This window comes from Lagopus muta, chromosome 3, assembly GCF_023343835.1.
Source record: "Lagopus muta isolate bLagMut1 chromosome 3, bLagMut1 primary, whole genome shotgun sequence".
Taxonomy (NCBI): domain Eukaryota; kingdom Metazoa; phylum Chordata; class Aves; order Galliformes; family Phasianidae; genus Lagopus; species Lagopus muta.
In genome coordinates this window covers 84,815,953-84,834,923 of record NC_064435.1, presented here as the reverse complement: position 1 = coordinate 84,834,923, position 18,971 = coordinate 84,815,953, and the positions used below count along the sequence as shown (strand labels likewise).

General features: G+C 41.5%; 1 protein-coding gene across 11 annotated transcripts in view; it reads right to left on the bottom strand.

The window, feature by feature from the left end:
• Window positions 1-18,971, bottom strand: part of PHACTR1 (phosphatase and actin regulator 1) — a 291,827-nt gene that overhangs the window by 33,116 nt on the left and 239,740 nt on the right. For all 11 annotated transcript variants that reach the window (XM_048940524.1, XM_048940521.1, XM_048940525.1 and 8 more), the window contains 2 exons: window positions 16,151-16,359; window positions 13,954-14,110 (listed from right to left, as the gene is read on the bottom strand). In XM_048940524.1, the coding sequence (XP_048796481.1) occupies window positions 13,954-14,110; window positions 16,151-16,359 (366 nt within the window). The remainder of the gene's footprint in view (window positions 1-13,953; window positions 14,111-16,150; window positions 16,360-18,971) is intronic.

The window sequence follows — 18,971 nt, the reverse complement described above, 5'->3', positions numbered from 1 at the left end:
CTCCATGTCTCTGTTTTACTGGAGTGCCCGGATCTGGGCACAGCATTCCAGCTGTGGTCTCAGGAGGAGAGGGGAAGGATCACCTCATCAACCTGCTAGTAACACTCCTCCTAATGCTACTCCTAACTATACTATTAGCCTTCCGCACCAGCAAGGACATGTTGCTGGCTCACCTTCAATTTGTTGTTCACCATGACCACCAGGTACTTTCCTGTCAGGCTGCTTTCTGGCTACGTGTTCACCAGCATGCAGTGGCTGTTCCTCACTAGGTACTCACTTGGCACTTCCTGTTGAACTTTATGTGGCTCCTGTCAGCCCATTTCTCCAGCTTTTCCTGTGCCCTCTGGATGACAGCATGAACCCACGCAGCAGCTGTCACTCCTCCCAGTTTTGTGCAGCAGGCAAACTTGAAAGGCCAGTCAATTCATCATAGAAGTTTATCAACTTGGTCAAGCACAACTTCTCCACAGTGATTCCATGCTGACTGCTCTTGATGACATCCTGGTCTTCCACGTGCCTGGAAATGGTTTCCAGGACTAGTGACTCCATCACTTTCCTGGAAAACGAGGTGAGGTTGACAGGCCTGTAGTCCTCTGGGTCCTCCTAGAGATAGGAGGTATGTTTACTTCCAGTCTTTGGGAACTTCTCTTGGTCACCCTGCTTGTTTAAAAGATGATGGAGAATAGCCTTGCAATACCATCAGCCAGCTTCCAGCACTTGTAAATGGACCCTTTCAGAGCTTAAACATGTCCAGTTTGCCTAAGTATTCCCTGAACTGACTCTCTTCCACTAGCGTACATTTTCCTTGCTCCAGATTTTCCACTTGTCTCTCAGACCTGAGACTCCTGAAGGCAAGCTTTGCTAGTAAAGACAGGAGGAGAAGGCATTAAGCACCCCACCCTTTTCCATGACCTGTGTCATTAGGTGCCTGCCTCATTAAAGCAGTGGTCCCACATTTTCCCTAGCCTTCCGTTTGTAAACTATGGCATGAATTTTGACATCTTTGAACAAATTCAACATATGTTTTGACATCTTCGAACAGATTTGATTCCACTTGGGCTTTAACTTTCCTAAATTCATCCCTGCATGATTGGACAGTGTTTCTCCTCCCAGCTCACCTGCCCCTGCCTCCACCTTCTGTATGCTTCTGTTTTGTGTTCAAGTCTGGCCAGGAGCACCTCATTTATCCATGCAGGCTTCCTGGCATTTTTGCCATTCCTGAGCTTTGAGGAAGTGATCCTTGAATATTAAGCAGGTTTCTTGGACCCCTCCATCTCTTGAAAGTTCTAACGCTGGCCTTAATTCTTAAAACATGAAATGTCAAGTTACAAAGGAACAGAACTCGGAGAAAGGCAAGACATAATGAAAGGCAGGTGGTACAACCAAATCTGAGGCAGTCAGGTTTGCAGCAATGAGTGAGGAAGCTGAGACAAGTGAGCTGGCATGACTCTCATTCCTCCACTGATGACTTACATTTCCTCATGCTCTCTTTACATTTGCTCTAGAATCCTTTAGACAGAGCTCAGCTACTCTACAGTGCCTTGAACCAGAGGGTGGAGGTGGATTTACTAGCACTACTAAACTTTGAGGAGAAATAAGACACAATAAAGACTTAGAACAGAAGACTTGGTCAAGGGAAAGGGGAATAAAAGTATCCCTCGAAAATGTGCCATACATGGTGGATTTTGGAGGCAAAAATCAGACATTTTCACTGCTGCAGAGCATCCTTTCAGCTGTCATATTACATTAGAAAACATAATGGGGCCCTGAACGCAATAGAATTAGCGCAGTGTAAAATACTGGCAGCTGTTCCATCTGCAGTAGCACATTAGACTACTCACTGGTCTTCAAGAGAAGATGAAATTTGATGGTGGAGTATCACATAACTTTACAGTATTTATCTCAGAATATATGACTACCTGGAAGAGAAAAGTGTTAAGGAAGACCACAAAGGGTCAGGAACAGGAAAGGGAAGGAGTTTCTGGGATGGTTTAGCCCCTGGGACATCAGGCACCTGTTTCTCTAAGAGGAGAAAAGGAGGTTTTTGGAGCATCTGGAGAATGTCTGGAGAATGAGAGCATTCAAGAAGGAACTAAACTCTTAGTCTTGAGAGTGATATGCAGATGAGATAAGTTGAACTTAGTTGTAAGCCTGGCTCCAAACAAACTGACTCCTGCCTGGCAGGCTGTCTCCTTTTATGGAGAAAGCCTGGATATGAGGATGGGGAATTCCTTACACTGGGGCAGAGAATGCTTTAGGAAAGGCAGAGATCACAATTCAGGTGATACCATTTCCCAGAGCAGCCAAATAGTCCAAATGCTCATTGCTTACACTGCTTTGGGCTTAGCTGGAGGTGGATGAGCTGATTGGGCCACAAAATCTTTCATGGCAGATGGCCCAGAACCTTTCCCTGCAGCTTCTGCAAAGACCTCCTGAAGGCAGTATTTACTTGAAGTTTGCATCGCCTGGGATGCTCCCCAGCAGGGTCTGGGTGCAACTAAACTGCCACCTGCCAACCCACCAGACGATAAGGATTCCTAAACATGCTGCCTCTGCATCTCCACTGGCCCTGTGCACATGAAGGAGAAGAGGCACTCATTTGAGCAGAGTTCCCTGGCCCTGCTGAAGGAATGATCTGGCATCTTTGCAGCCTCTGCTGTTCGAGATCAGGGTCTGCTGCTTGCACAGCTTGCTTTTATATCAAAGACAGTTGATTATGGAGGAAAGATGATTTCTGTCATGATTACTGCAACAAAACGAATTGTGAAGACCTTTCCAGAGCACCAATAAACTCGGATACTCTGCAGAATAAATTGTCCAGCCTTACATTACAGACGCTTGCTCATTTAGCAAATACAATATATTGAATGCTTATTTTATTAATTACTGATTAGCCATCAGTGTTCTGCCTCCTGAATTCAGGGATGTCAGTGAAGAACCATGTGGCTGAATTTACCATGGTGCTAAAATATGCTTTTGCCGTAGTTTGCTGGTTTGCAAGCTATTCATCAGAAGGGTGAGCTATGAACGTGAAAGATAGCATACTTGGAGATACATTGATGTGGTCTACTGAAATTGAGAACACTTCCTCTTCTTTAATGTTATTAACATAAACAGTAATTTTACATGGTTGAGTCCGAGGTTAAAGGATTGACTTTAATCCCCACGTATGGACTTCACAGTGGCTTTGAATTCCACTGCACTGAAATATGAGCATAATTCTCATCTGCACTTACCTTTAGAAGACCAGTTGGAGATTTCCTGCATGTATGCAAAAAGCTCTTCATTTCCAAGTGATCCTTATGCTAATACTATCTATTAGGGAAAGCATGCAAAGCTCAAACTTTGCACCAGGTGTAATGACAAACTAATTAACTAATTAATTTTCTTGGCACTGGTTCATTTATTTATTTAATCTCATATAAAACACATATGTATAACATTAAATTCTATTAACTATATGGTTAGTTGTTCAGAAAGCTTACTCACATACAAAAAGCCGAGTATGGAATTCCCATGTTTCTGCACAGAGACATGACCGTGTACCCAGCAGTCCAGCTTGTGCTCACAGTAATAACCACAGTACACATACATAAGCACATGTATATTTAAAAGCTTGTAAAAGCTTTTAAAAGATGTTTAAAAAAGCTTTTAAAAGATTGGAGTCTGGATGAAAAATTGGTTTTATGTGCCTAGCTCCTTAAAGTGGGTTACCAATGTTAATCCCCTGCACATGTATTGTCAAATAGGATATAAAAAGGGGAGAAATACAAACAGTAATTCCAGAATCTGGGTATCGTTTCCTCTGTCCTCCCCTGGTCTTCCCAGTACATGAAAAACATTGGCATGAGGCTCTCAGGATGGGGGAGAAGCCAGGGAACCCCAGGAGAGGCAGAGAAATGCTTTTGATCAACATTAAGGAAAGAAGGGAGAGAGGGGTCAGAGTGTTCCTAGCTGCTGTAGCTGCTTACTGGGCACGTGGAAGAGGACAAAGCCTGGCTTTTCTCACAGGTGCTTGGTGGTGGAAGGCAGCAGGCCCACAGTGGAGCACATGCAACTCCCAGCTAGGCTGCCCCATTTTTGTTAGCATTAAACTGCAAAAGAAAAATAAAAGTCTTTCTAAAGCCAGAACACAACATCTTGAAATTACTTCCTAGTTTGTTTCAATTTTTATTAATATTTGTCATACTTTCAGTCAAGAGAGCACTGTGTGGACTCTACATGGCCTTTTGTTTACTGGAGAAATAAAAGATGATTTCTATTACTGACATAAGCTATTTCCTTGTTACCGCCACAAGCTTTCATTATATTATATATACACTATATATCACCATGAATAATTTTGCCCAGCAGAGAAACGTGGCTTCCTCTGAGGTAAAAGCTGACAGTGATTTGACAACTAAAAGCAACACTACAATCAATTCAGGACAGGAAATGAAGGATACCACACCCCACTGAATCTGCAAAGGAAACAAAGGTAGACTAAATATACTTGTTGTCGGAATAAGTTAGATTTTGAATACAGACTGTCGGAAGAATTAGGGGGCTGAAGTGGATGGAAACTCTGAAGAGGAAATTGTAACTCCATAATGCGTTCTGGTTTAGATTCTGCAGAGAAACGATGGGAGAAACAGCTGCTGCGATGGAAAAACAGGGACTGCTTCTATGAGAGCAGGGAATAGGAGTAGTGAGAGATCCCAGGAATAACAAACACCTTCCTGGACTGGCAACAACTCTGACTGAAATGATAACTTCTGATGCTGAACAAATAATGTCCATTTTTCCCCAATGGTCACCTGGGTGCCTCTGGGGAGATCCTGCACTCCAGTGCTGCTTCCTGCTGCCTGTTGCCTACCATTAAGAGATTTCTCTCCTCAGCACGTCTTCTCCTGTATGGTAACATTAATAAACTCTGTCTGCACATTTTGGTGCACCACCTTCTAATGTGAGGAGACACATCTGCTCAAGGAGAGGCTACAAGCAGCCAGACTGTATCCAGTCTGCAGAACTTTGAATAAAAGGCCCTGGCTTATGGTGGTGACAGGAATTCATCCTATCCTGAGTTGGAGCTGCAGCAAAGGAGAGGTCACACTGCCAAGGCCCATCAAGATCATGGGTCAATGACACCGTTTATCCCATAGGCAAGGGAGCATGTAAGGGTGATGTGTTTTGCGGTGACAGCATCACCTTCTCCTCTCCAGATTGCTCCACTGACCTTTTGCCATAGCAAATCATAATCATAAATTACTCAGATGAAGCGAATTCCTACTGTTTATGTTTGAACTCATACATCAAAACAACAGTAGTAGAATCATTTGTGACGTTAGACTTGTGTTTTTCCATGATGGCTGCTACCTATGAAAACTGCTGGCAGATAGAGACAAGTCTGAAACATACTCAGAAATGAGGATCCTTGTTTTACTGAGACAGAATTAAACGTCTAAAAAGATCCTGATATCTTGGTGTGTTTTTTTGAAAGCACACCAAGCTTGCTGTCAATGAGAGTTTGTCAACTAGTAGATTTTTTCCAAAATTCATAGGTACATATGTACATTTGGAGTCTTCAATATATCTTAAACGTACTGACGTACACGTGCAGGTCAGAAAGACTGTAGAAGACACAGCTTTGCCAGAGCATTTTAACTACAAGGCCACCTTTCCTTTCAGAGCAACACAGCTCACCAGGATAACAATAACAGAAAACAGGGCTGACAAGGGTGTTGAGAGTTTATCTCATCCATAGCCCTACATAGGACTGAGATCCATTTGACTGTATTTACTCCTGGTGTTAAGTGTGCAATGCGCAAGTATGTAATGGTAACTCATTTTCAATTTGTTGCCCATAGATCATCACCTGTTTTTGCTGCCTTTGTCTGGTGCTAAGGACAATTTAGATACCTTCTTGGTTCAGCTTCCTCACAAAGTTTAATAGAAGGGTACATAACTACCATTTTCCCTGGCTACCAACACAGCTGAAACTCAGGCTCAGGCCTCTGCAGCTTTTTCCAGTCACTCCCATTCACGCATCTAGCGCTGTCGATCCTCCCCTCTAATCCAGGATTCAGATGAGCTTGTTTACCACAATCCCATTTTCCGTGTGATTTATCCCCAGCACTTGATGTGTGAAGAGGCAAGCAACACACAACACATGCTGCAGTTAGAACTTAGAGATGAGCTCTTGCTTTAGGCACTTGTTTTTCTCTCATTAGTGAAAGCTAACAATAAATGTGAGAACTGTAGACGTCAGAGGTAATTAGGAAGAAATTATTTCATGTTACCCAACAAAAGGAGGCCTGTGAATAAAGCTTAATCCTACTGTCTGTCCACTCTTTCTATCCCTAAATGACTCTGAGATGAAGAGGAAACAAAATGCTATCCACAGCACTGGATGAACAGCCGTTAGGAGATTCAGCCCTAACAGGGGCCATCTCGTTTCCATCATCTGGCTGAAAAAAGCCTCCCCTCACTGGGACTGCAACACAGTCTAAATAATTAATTGCTTCAAAGAGCCGAGTCTCTTCACCACAGAATATTTTGATAAATAAAAAGATCTCTTTGGGTTATTCATTCCCCCCAGGGTTCTGAAAGAACTGTTGTACATTTCCAGAGGCCAGATACCTCACAGTCCAGCATCCAATGGAGCTGTGACTGTGGTGCTACGGAGTGGCCTGTGCCCTGCCATGGCCATGCACCACTACCAGTCTCAGCATTTCCTCCACATGGCAACACATGACCTGCTCTCAAAGCTCAGATCTTTTTTTTTTTTGTCTGAAATAAAAGATCTCGCATCTGTTGATGTGAGAAACGAGTCAGGAGGCAAACTTAGAGCAGCCATGCCAGCACACCGCCAGCATGGGAGGCCAGGTAGGGGAGTCCTGCTCTGCCTGTTGACACCTGACACAGCGTATGGACAGGACAGAAGTGGTGAAAGCAAGCTGACAAGGGATGGGTGCAATCAATAGATTAGGGACTGTTATGAATAATAAACAAACGCTTAAGCTATTGAACTGGAACATCAGTCACATGCAACCTTTGTAAGAAATCTCTTTTGGACCATGTTCTAACAATCCATCTGAAGGAGAATGGCCACTAACACAAAGATAACATCACACTGCTTTTTATTAGGTTTGTTCACCTGAAAACCACAACTGGCCAAAGCTACTGGACAGTCTTCCATGAGCATTATGTTCAAGATGAAAAGAAATTTTAAAGACAAATAAAGAAAATGATCCAACTACCTCTGCAGATGAGCTCTTCCTTTAACACTGGTAACACCTCTGCCAACTTCACTGTGACTCTGAAAAAGCTATCCTTTACCCATACTGCCTAAATTTTTTTACCTTTCTGTATGGTTCTTCTGTTTACAAACATTCCGCAATGCTCTTTTTCCTCAACACTCACCCTCACGCATAGAGACACAAAGATAACTGACAGCTGATGTGAGCAAGTGCAAAAACCTCACAGCAGCCACATGACACTTAAAATCAATGGCAATTTTTTATGTGTGTGGCAATTCACCAAGTCCATTTCACCTCAGGATTTGTTTCTAGGCAGTGTTTTTCAGCACACCTGGGGAAGACATAGTATTGATTGGGGAGTGTGGAGATTAGATTACTTTTCTGATCAAGATAGTAGGTAACCATCATCTGTCAAACTTGCCATTCCGTAACAAAGATGTATGACTTTTCACAGTACATTTTTAAGTCACAGACGTCTTCCAACTATTACCAAAGCATCAATGGGACTACAAACACATCTGGCAGGTATGTCTATATTTCATATGTACATATTTACAGCCAGGTGCATAAAGAGACAGTCTCTCTGATCTATCTTCCTACTTCTTCTTCTTTGTCTTCTGATACTTGCAGTATGTTATTTATATTGCTTCAGATCAATATTTTCCACTTGCTGCTGTAGGGATAGCATCCCATCATGTATTAAAGAGTGCATAAATCTAAGGTTATACAATAAACAGTGCAGTGTGCTACTGTATATCTGTCAGCATGGCTTGCCACTGACTCACTGCCTTAAAGCCAAAAGAACATACACAGTATCACAATCACCAAGCTCAGGAATTGTATGTCCATCAATCAAAGTCATAGAAGAGGCAAAAGGTAACGTCAGGAAACTTCAAGAAGGTACTTTCTTATTTATTTGTTTCTAATTTAATTATTTTTGTTAATGTGCAGAAGGCTGCTTCCCTACTCCATCTCTCTTTGCTTTCACAGTCAGTGCGGTTAAATATGACTCCAACAACTGACAGCTCTTGGCAGTAGCACAGCACAGAATGCAAAATCTTACTGGATTGCCTGAGGTGTCTGCTGATGATCAGCAGCAGTCCCCTGACACTCTGCTCACCTGGGTAGCCTTTAATCTTCCCTGCCTTGTGACTTGTAGTCAACCTGTCCTGTGCCCTAAGGTGGGCAGGAGTATACCGATGAGACAGACATGACACTGATGAGATAAAGGGTGTATTGAGAAACAACAAGGTCCCTTAACACCAATTCTGACTGTTAGGCAAAGCGAAGCATAACATTCTATATTATCAGATTTTTTGTATAATTGCTTGACCTTATTCCATGAGGAAAGCAATTCAGTAAGAGCAGATAAGGACAATGCCGTGCATTCTTCAAAAGCAGTGGACCAAAATCTCAGCTTCAAGACTCTTGTATCTAACTGCTGATGAGCCTCTTTGCTACAATTGAGGGTTAAGAGACTGTTTTAGACAGCCTCCCTTATAGGATGAAATGACAGATTGCCCACAGTCTAAAGACACATGTCTCAAGCTATGGCAGAGGGACCATCTTACCAGATCAAGGGAGCACAGAATCCTCAGCAAAGTTTGAAGCAGTGTATAACTATAAAGAAATATATAGACACATTTTCTTTAAAGGGCTTTTGTGCTTACTAAATAATACATCGACAGAAGAAGCTTGTGTGATCTCTTAAAATCACCACTATGATTTCTCGGGAAAAGAGAAATGCAGGGACTGGCACTGGAACACTTGCCTTGGTGGAAGGGGTAGCCACACAATTGCTGGAGACATGCAGCATTGCTGTGCTCTGCCTATCACTGCTGGACCTCCTCCTTGCCAGAGGCTCCTGACAGGCCGTGTCTTTGTCATTGTACCAAGAATGCCTCCAAGATCAGTTCCAGATCATATCTGTATCCTGATTTTGCAGTCATAGCCCAGAAATACATCAGTCCTCTCACTGATTTCCACTGAAAGCAAAGTTCAGTCTCTTCATCCTGCTCTAACCTGACTGGGGAACCAGTGGTTCTCTGAACGTTAGACAGCCAGAATGACAGTCAGAAGGCAGAAATCTGACTTCTCCCTCTGCTTGCTAGTATTCTGGGCCTTGTTTTACCTTCTATTTTTCTTTCTAGCTTAAGGCCACTTACATGCACTTCTTGTGTAGCTTGTGAAGATATGCAAGCACCAGAGGGATGAAATGGAGGAGAAGACTGGGAGAACCTCAGCAGGCAGAGCAAAAAGAAATCTATACCCACTTAAAGATTTATTTGTGCAGATGGTCTGCATTTCAGAATAGAAGTTAATGGAACTATAAGGGTTTTTAACAGCCAAGAACATGGTCTCCAGCATTTGCTTCCTATCCCCAAGTCATGTGGTTCTGCATCTTAATTCACTATTTTTGCTTCTGGTTGCATAGTCAAGTGTCACATTTTGGAGGAATCCATTCTGGTTTGTTTAGAAGAGATGGTCTTCTAATTAGCTGCTGCAATTGCTGAATAAGGATTGCCAGAAAACAGTCTGTGGAACAGGCATGTTTTGCAATAAGATCAGTTTTTGCTTGGGCCTGCCTTTGCTGAGCCTTGGAACAGGATATACATCAGTGAAGCACTCACATGAATCATAGAATCACAGAACTGTAGGGGTTGGAAGAGACCTTTAAAGACCATCAAGACCAGCCCCCTGCTAACGCAGGTTCCCTACAGTAGGTCACACAGTTAGGTGTCCAGATGGGTCTTGAATATCTCCAGAGAAAGACTCCACAAGCTCTCTGGGCAGCCTGTCCCATGCTCTGTCACTCTGACAGTAAACAGCTTCCTCCTTGTGTTAGTACAGAACTTCCCATGTTACAGTTTCTGCCTGTTGCCTCTTGTTCTATTGCTGCACACCACTGCACCCCACCAACTTGACTCTTGCACTTCAGATACTTATAACAGTTATGAGATCTCTTCTCAGCCTTCTCTTCTACTGAAGAGCCCCACGTCTCCCAGCCTTTCCTCCTACAGGAGATGCCCTAGGTCACTGATCATCTTTGTCTGCTGGACTCTTTCTAGGAGGTGCCTGTCCTTTTTAAAAAGGGAAACCAGAACTGGACACAGTTCTCCAGAGGCTCATCACAGCAGAGCAGAAGAGGAGAATCACCTCCCTTGACCTGCTGGCCACACTCTTTAATGCACCCCCAGATGCCATTGGCCTTCTTGGCCACAAAGGCACACTGCTGGCTCATGGCCAACCTGTTACCCATCAGGACAGCCAGGTCTTTCTCTGCAAGCTGCTCTCCAGGAGGTCAGTCTCTAACATGTACTGATGTACGTGGTTATTCCTCCTCAGAAGCCTACACTTGCTCCTGCCAAATTTCATCAGTACACTCTGCCCAGGTCTTCAGTCTGTCCAGGTCTTGCTGAATGGCAGCACAGCCTTCTGGTGTGTCAGCCACTCCTCCCAGCTTTGTACCATCAGCATCCAGGTTACTGATGAAGATACAGAACAAGACTGGATCCAGCACCGATCCCTGGAGAACACCACTAATTACAGACCTCCAGCTGGACTCTGTGCTACAAGTGAAGCATCAGTCTAGTACGCTACAACAGTCCAAATCTGTCTCATAACTAAGCTAATACTCAGATGTGTAGTGGGCCATATTCTGCTCTAAGATACAGCCTCTGCAGCCTCATCCTTGCAACTGGTCCAATATTTGCCAGGACACTATTCTGCTAACTTGGGAAACAGCTACATGGTTAAGCCAGTTCAGGAGTCTCCCTACCAGCTGGCAGATGCAATAATAAAACCACAAATGTTTTCTGCAGCTACTGCTACTTTTAAGTAAGATATGATCAAAAAAGCGCTGAGCCAAGTGGGTTCTTGGTGCAACTCTAACAAGGCTGGACTATACTTGGGATGATTTTGGTCCAATGCAGTATGCCAATGGTCAATCTCTCAATATGCCAGTCAGTAAGCTTCTTTTAAAATAACATTCTCTTTATAGTACTAAATTTTGATTTGCCAAATGGTACAGCTAATGAGCTCTTCTAAACTAAATACTGTGAGGAATTACGCATAAATACTGAAGTGTCCTAATCAGCCTCTTGCTGAAAATTATTTGATCCATTACAGACAACAATAACTATCTGCTGAAGTTTTTATTTTGCCTTTTCTACTTCTGTAAGTAGCATATGTAATTTCATTGGCTGGTTATTTTAAACTACAGAGGACCATTGGTAGAATAGCACAAATCCCTCTGAAATCCAAAATTGCCATCTGCAATTATATTCTGCATCTCACATCTTCTCTAAAGACTATAAATGCTTCACCACTTTAATTTTGCTTGGCATTTGCATTACTGTGGGACAATTACTAAGCAATGGCAAAAGACAGATGGAGTAATGAAGGCTGGACACAAAGAAATATTGCCCAAATTGAAATATTCCCTCTATTTCAATCTCATATTTGTCAGCCTGTATACATTGATACATCACATTTAGATATAAGGCACTGTTAAGACACGCACCCTTCTTTTTGATGCTGAGACATCTGTGTTTTTCTGCATATTAGAGATGAGGAAAGCGGTTTTCTCCTTATATTTCTTGATTATTCAAAAAGATGAGATACTGAATGGTAAACACTTGTCATTAAAAGGTCAGAGTGAAAAGTATGTTTTTCCAGATAAGGTTAGTGGAATTCTACCAATTTCAGTGATATTACACAGGTAACAAATGAGAATGAACCAGCAATAGCTCAGCTAGTTTTTGTTTGTATATACCTAGTTTTAATTATTGGAAGCACATGTGATTTCTAAGTCATGCTACAAGACAAACTCAAGCACTATACCTCAAACTCTGAACAAGCACAGATATTAATACAAATGCACTTGGGGAAAAAAACAGTGACATTGTGAGAATAGGTGGCTTACACAGGAAGGGTTCTGGGTATTGCCAAAGTAAGCTTCCCCGTGTTAAAAATACACATGTTGAAGAAACATACTTCATGTCAAAAAAGACATGCTTTGGAGACATAAGAGATCAAATATTTATAATAAGAAAATCACCTGGAGCACAGTGAGCTACAGTCAACATTTGCAAGTTATATTATTTACCTTCATTAGACAGAGCAGTAAAACTTTTAAGAAACACAAATAATCTAGGTGCATAATCAAAGAATATTAGGATGTTATAGTCACAAAATAAACAAGAGAGTTAGGCAAAGCAGACCGGGATACCAAAAGAGAGCAAATAGAAGGCTTACGCCTATCCTGAGCTCACTCACAAAACTCCAGCAGAGCAGATCTCCAGCAGAGATCCTTCCCCACTGGCAGCCAGCTCTTAAATAGGTCTAGGAGAGGTGCAGCCAGGCTCCCCCCCTTCCGGCACACAGCTGAATTGCCTTCACCTGTGCTCCTGTGGCTGACTCAGTGCTCGCCTCAGGTGGTCAATCAGAGGTTCAGGCTGTGACTCAGCAGTTGCCATACACTAGGCAAATGGGCAGCACAGAAAAAATGCTGTTTAATGTCATTGTAGGGTCAAGTGATGCAGATCAAGATTCACTAAAGATAAAAATTTCAACTCCTCACACACCTCAAAGGGTTCAAAATTAATTACGTAAGAACAAGACTGGGACCTTGTTATCCTGTATTGCTCTTTTGGACCATCAGCTTCACATTCATTTAACAAGGTATTAAGCTGAACAAAGACTGGATTGAACAATTTTGGTGCCCATCAACAGTGCAGCACCATCTTTGGTCACCACTGCTGTAGCCCTTCACAAAAATACTGAAGAGTTAAGACAGGTTTTGGAGAAAGCTAAGTGTGATTCAGCACAAAGAAAGACTTTCAAAGATGGACTGGAACAATGCGGTTTGTTCCAAAGAATGGATACATGAGTCCTGCATCCCTGCAATAAAACCAATGCTCCTCCACCCCATAAAAAAAAAAGAAAAGAAAAAAAGAAAAAAAGCCAACAGAAGACTGGCTGGTCCTCCTTGTGGATTTCTTGGTTAAACCAGAAGGCAACCAATAGCACTCACTGGCTCTACATACAACTGAGCTGATAACGTAACAGAGTTAGATCAACTGCAGAAATTATGGCCAGAGCACAGGAAGTTCATAGACATTCCTACCTGGCCTTGCTTTACTAATCCTTGATGGAAATGTTTCATTAATGGGTACCCTCTATGTTCCATACAATACAGAAAAACAGAACAGCTGGTGAATAAATGCAGTTATAAAGAAGAAAGAGTGTACGAAAGTAAATCTGTTCAAGCCTGACACAACAAAAAATACTGAAGGATGAAAGTATTTTGGATGAGAAGAAGACTTGCCTACTCAATGGCGAATCAGTCAGCCGAGCAAGTTATGCCTCTGTCCCTTGGTCAAAATAACAGATTATCAAATGGCACCAACAGCTACAATCCAAAATGTTATCAAAGATGAACTTATCCCAGCAGTGCACTGAAAACAACCACACCCACGTAGTTCATGCATGTACTTATAGAACCAAAGATCCTGTACCATACACCTGGAAAATGAAACCTCTGTATGGAATGTTACAGCAGCTTTAATTCTTACAGCATTTTTCTTTTTTCCCACGGCTTTTCCTCTTGCATATTGTGAAGAAACAGATCTCAGATGTTTGCAGAATATAGAAAAAAGGTGTGTCCCACCACATGTTTCCAAAAGCAAGAGCTAGAAAAACATCAATCTCCTACCTTGTTAACTTTGTCCCAATCTGCTGCCTAAGTTCGAGTCTCTCCTCATCAGTCTGCATAGGGAGGATGTTCTTTTCCTCCAACTCTCGCTTGGAAGGCCTGTTGCTGAGTTTGATTGCTAAAGAGTCCTTTCTGCAGACTTTCATTGCCAGGGAACCTGTGGGAGAGAGGAGAGGCTCTGCCAAAGGAGCTGTCATCATTACATTCCAGCATACAGCAGGCAAGGAAGTGGCAGGCAAGGGAGGGTGCTACATTCTTATTTACACTGGTATGGACTGTGGGAAAAGGGGCATCAATTAACATCTGGTTTTCAGTTAGCCTCAATTCATGCCATAATACAGAAAGGATGAATTTTGTAGTTACACAGGAAAAAGAATATTGCTCCGCAGAGGGAAATAGAGAATAAAGGCCTGTTTCATAATTTCTAGAAGCATCTGTGGTGTTTTGGAATTCATAATGGAATGAATAATTAAACCTCTGAGAGGGCAGCAGAGCTACAGCATGTGGAAAGAGAGAGGCATCTCTCTATTGCAGTGTAACACCAAGACATCCAAGTTAGCATTAAAAAAAAAATCAAGTCTATGAGAAGTGGAATAGACCTTTAAGTAGCTTGATTAATTAGCTGATTCTGCTTCTCAGGCACTGACAGTGGGAAAGACAGGGTGAAAATCAGTGGTCTTTCACGGCACAAGGTTGCTTCCCTTGGTTTGCACCCAAAGCAGACTGTGCAGGGCAGACCGTAAGCCGCTAAGAGGTTTTAGACTTTGTCAGGAAAATGCCACATAACACACTTCTGCTTTGCTTCTTCATTTAAGACAAAAGATTCTGATTTCACTTGCAAAGCAAGGTAAGATTCTGAGATGATGAAATATGCCTGTTTTAGAAACTTGTGTGTGCTTTAAAAATGGTGTGATTATACTGCTGTTGGTTTTCAGGAGCAAAAAAATTGAATGGCCTGAAACTTCAGCTCAAACTGCAGGATGGCAAGATGTCCTTTGTGTCACCACAAAGTAAGGTACCTCATCTTCATGACAGCCCGGTGATGGCACACCAAGACAGCTATTTTTCCCAGAGATCAGAAATGGGGCAAAAGTCCCTCCAAACTGCAGTTGCAATACAGCTGTCAATTAATCTATTCATATTTGTCACTACTATGGACCACGGTAAACCGGAATAAAATCACACATAATCCAGCAGTGGCATTTTATATTCATTTTGTGCTGATACAAGCACCTCAACAGATTGTAAGTCAGTATAGAACTGCCTACAGTTAGCAGTTAGCAGTTAGATAGTTATCATGGGGCATATAAATTTGATTCCCAGTTTGAGTAACAATGATGCAAATATGAAATAACTCCAGAAAAATAAAAGAAGTTATCCTCATGCAAAAACATTGTATGGTAAAATCAGATTCATTTCCTCAGTTATGTAAGATCAAGTCAAGATTTCAGGTTTACAGATTAAAAAAACTAAAGAACAAAAACAGAACTGAAAAAAAACCTGGGATCTAAACACAAACCAACTTATTCCCACACATACTCTCACATTGTTTGCAAAGTAAAATGCATCAGAGTGGAAAGCAGAACTGTGCTGCATTCCTGTGCAGAACAGAGCATCTGTATACCAATCATCTGCACAAGTCTCTCTACCATCGTAATCTAAATTGCACACCACAGACTTTCTAAGTAGGTGTGCTCCTAGGAAGAAAAATAAGATTCTCCTCCCCACTTTTTATTCATATCTTCCTGTATAGAAATTTCAAGACTATTTCCTCTATTATTGGGCCTGCATTTAGGAGTTTTATTCTCTGGTTTTATCCCTCTAAAAGCATGTGCAAACTTCTGATTTGGATGTGATTTAATACTGACAATGCTCATAAGATCTGATTATCTATCTGTGGCACTTCTGTAACCCTGCTGAGATGATCTTGACTTAAGCCAAAGTCATTGCTTCTCTACACTGCTGACACTTAGAGTAGTGAATCTCAAAGTCAGTTTGAAAGTAAACTAAGATAAAACAAAAAAGGTCATTTGAATTCTGCATGAGAACTATCCACAGGGATTAGGGTAATCAGTTTAAATTCATACTCAAAGCCATGGTCAAGAAAGAAAATTTGCAGGCCGCGTGTTTCTTTGCGTATCAAGATTTCAGAGGAAAACTTCATTAAATGAGAAAGGAAAAATGGAATGCATCTAACTTGTAAATAACGAGTTATCCTCATCTTCGTCTTCCTCTTCCTCCTCTTCCTGTCTTGGGTAGAGACAGGAAGAATCTTCATAGTCAGCTTCATGAGGCACATTTTCTTTATTGTCATCGCATTCGATCACAACAGTTGGCACTTGTCTCATGTCTGGAAGGCCTCCAGGTCCTGTTTTTGTAACATTGTCACCTGTGTGTAAACCGGAGCTGTTGGGAAACAAAAACAAACAAATGAACTAAAAGGAAACAGTGCAATGGAAGACTGGGTTGCTTCACTCACTGCTTTTAGCAATGGTCTTACATCCCTTTTTGAGAAGAAGCTAGAACAGAAATATCTACTGTTTAGCTCTGCTTATGTGCTGATTTCAGCGTCTTTCAACAAGGATCCCACTAATACAAGCAGTGAAATAGGAACACGAAGAGTTGAAGACTGAAGTCAAACATCACTCATGTTGCTTTTCTATCGTGAAATGAGAATCAGAGATCTGTAGGCAAAAATGATCATAGAATCACAAAATCACAGAATCATAGAATGGCCTGGATTGAAAAAGACCACAATGATCATTCAGTTCCAACCCCCTGCTGTGTGCAGGTCACCAACCACCAGACCAGGCTGCCCAGAGCCACATCCAGCCTTGGCCTTGAATGCCTCCAGAGATGGGGCATCCACAGCCTCCTTGGGCAACCTGTTCCAGTGCTTCACCACCCTCTAAGTGAAAAACTTCCCCCTGATGATGTCTGCTGAAGTTTATTCCTTACTGGGGAGAAACTGTTCTCCCTCCCAAGTCCCAGCTGAGACAACAAGTGCATGAAAGGTGAGGAACACGTGCCTGTTGGACACTCTCTGTGTCAAATTCTCATTTTACTTTGTACAAGAATTCAAGAGTGAAAGCAAATGTGCTGACCAAGCTGCACTTGAAGCACTCAATATGGGAGTGACCTTACCAAGTGCTAAGAAGCCTCAATTCTCTTCAGTACTACTCAGAGTACAAGAGGCATTCCACATCTTGGGAAAAAAAAACAACAAAAAAAAACAAAAAATCCAAAAAACTCTTTAAATGATTTTCTGTGAAGTCAACTTGAAACATTTCTCTTTTTTTCTAATCTAAATTTAACACAGACTCTCAAGTGGCTGCCAAATAACATCCTAGAGAATGTTATAAAAATGTATTTTTGGGTACATAATGCTAGGACACAATGAGCTTAGGGATCAAGGAGAATAAAAGGCTTCAGATCCTGTGAGTAAACCATACCATGTTGTTATCACTGTGTTCAGCTTCTAAGGAATCATTTTATTAATTGCAACATTTATTATCACAGACTAAACAAGAATAAGCTGCATAGTTTTACTGGATGCCTCGAAAAGAGGAACTCCATTTTCTTAGTGATATTCTATGTTTCACACCAAAATGCATGAAAAACTCACAAAAAGCTGGCTTGTGAATTTGTGTTAGACTTCAGTAGGTTCCATCTAAGATATTTTTAATGCAGCAGTAGTATTAGAACTCACCAGGTGAATTCTCTTAATGACACACAAATGTATTACAGCCTTTAAAAAATTAACTCCCAAGATAGTGCTACATTTACAAAAAAATTCAATTTACTAATTTCATTTGAAAAATAATTTTGCTATATAACCTATTTTTTTTTGTAGCTCCTTTAAGAAGAAAAGCAGGAAATTCAGAAGCCTGGATTTTCAAGAGAAACTAGCATAAAGAAATTCTGTTAATATTGCTAAAAGAATGGTGACCACAGCCACTGAATCATTAATTCACCTGATTTGAAAACAATACGTTCACAGAGAGTAAGTGCACGTTGGCTAAGTCCCTTCTGGAAACACAAATGAAAGCAGCAGAAAATAGTTCAGCACCCAGGAGCATTTGGTGCTTCACTGCTCCGTGAAGGATGGATGTAGGTTACGGACTCATCCATATGTGCACAGGGCAGCAGATATCAAAGTGGCTCACCAATGTAGGTTACCAAGCAGGTATCAAACGGAAACAAGATTTACAAACCACCACACCTAATCTTTATTTGAACTACTGCTCTAGAAATAGAAGTCTTCTCATTGTAATTTTTGTGAATCATCCATTTTCTAGCTAAAACTATTTTCTATTTTAAGTCCCTCATTTTTCCTAATGTTTTGTGTTTTTCTTGACTATACTCAGCCTTCTTCACATCATTTTGGCAAAGTCAGCTGTCGAAACAAAGCTTGTGAAATACATGCATTATTGCAGTATGCTTAAGAAAGATGTACCAAGGTCACTGTATATCTTCATTGAGTATAAACTCCTCTGGGTCATTAGCAAAAAAAAAAAACATAGGTGGTCTACACCACAACGTTTTTCAGCATTATTAGTTGAAAAGCACACTGTTGTTTTAAACTGTCCATTCTAAATCAGCTTCATCTTTTGCCATTAGAGTACAGAGCCATAGCTAAGCACGTACTTGTTTTAGAAAGATAAATGTATCTTAATGCATACATTTGAATAATTCATAGCTGACTATGCACTTACTGTTGTATTATTCTTATGTGATTAAAATGGCAAAAATGTTACATTAGTACAGCTTCCAATATTTCTAATGAATCATGGAATCGTAGAATGGCCTGGGTTGAAAAGGACCACAATGCTCATTGAGTTCCAACCCCCTGCTGTGTGCAGGGTCACCAACCACCAGACCAGGCTGCCCAGAGCCACATCCAGCCTGGCCTTGAATGCCTACTGGGAAAAGATATTCATGAAAAATCAGAATTTAGGTGTATAAGTGGCTCATGTTACAGAAAAAAAATGTAAATAGAAAAAAAAGTGAAATACCTC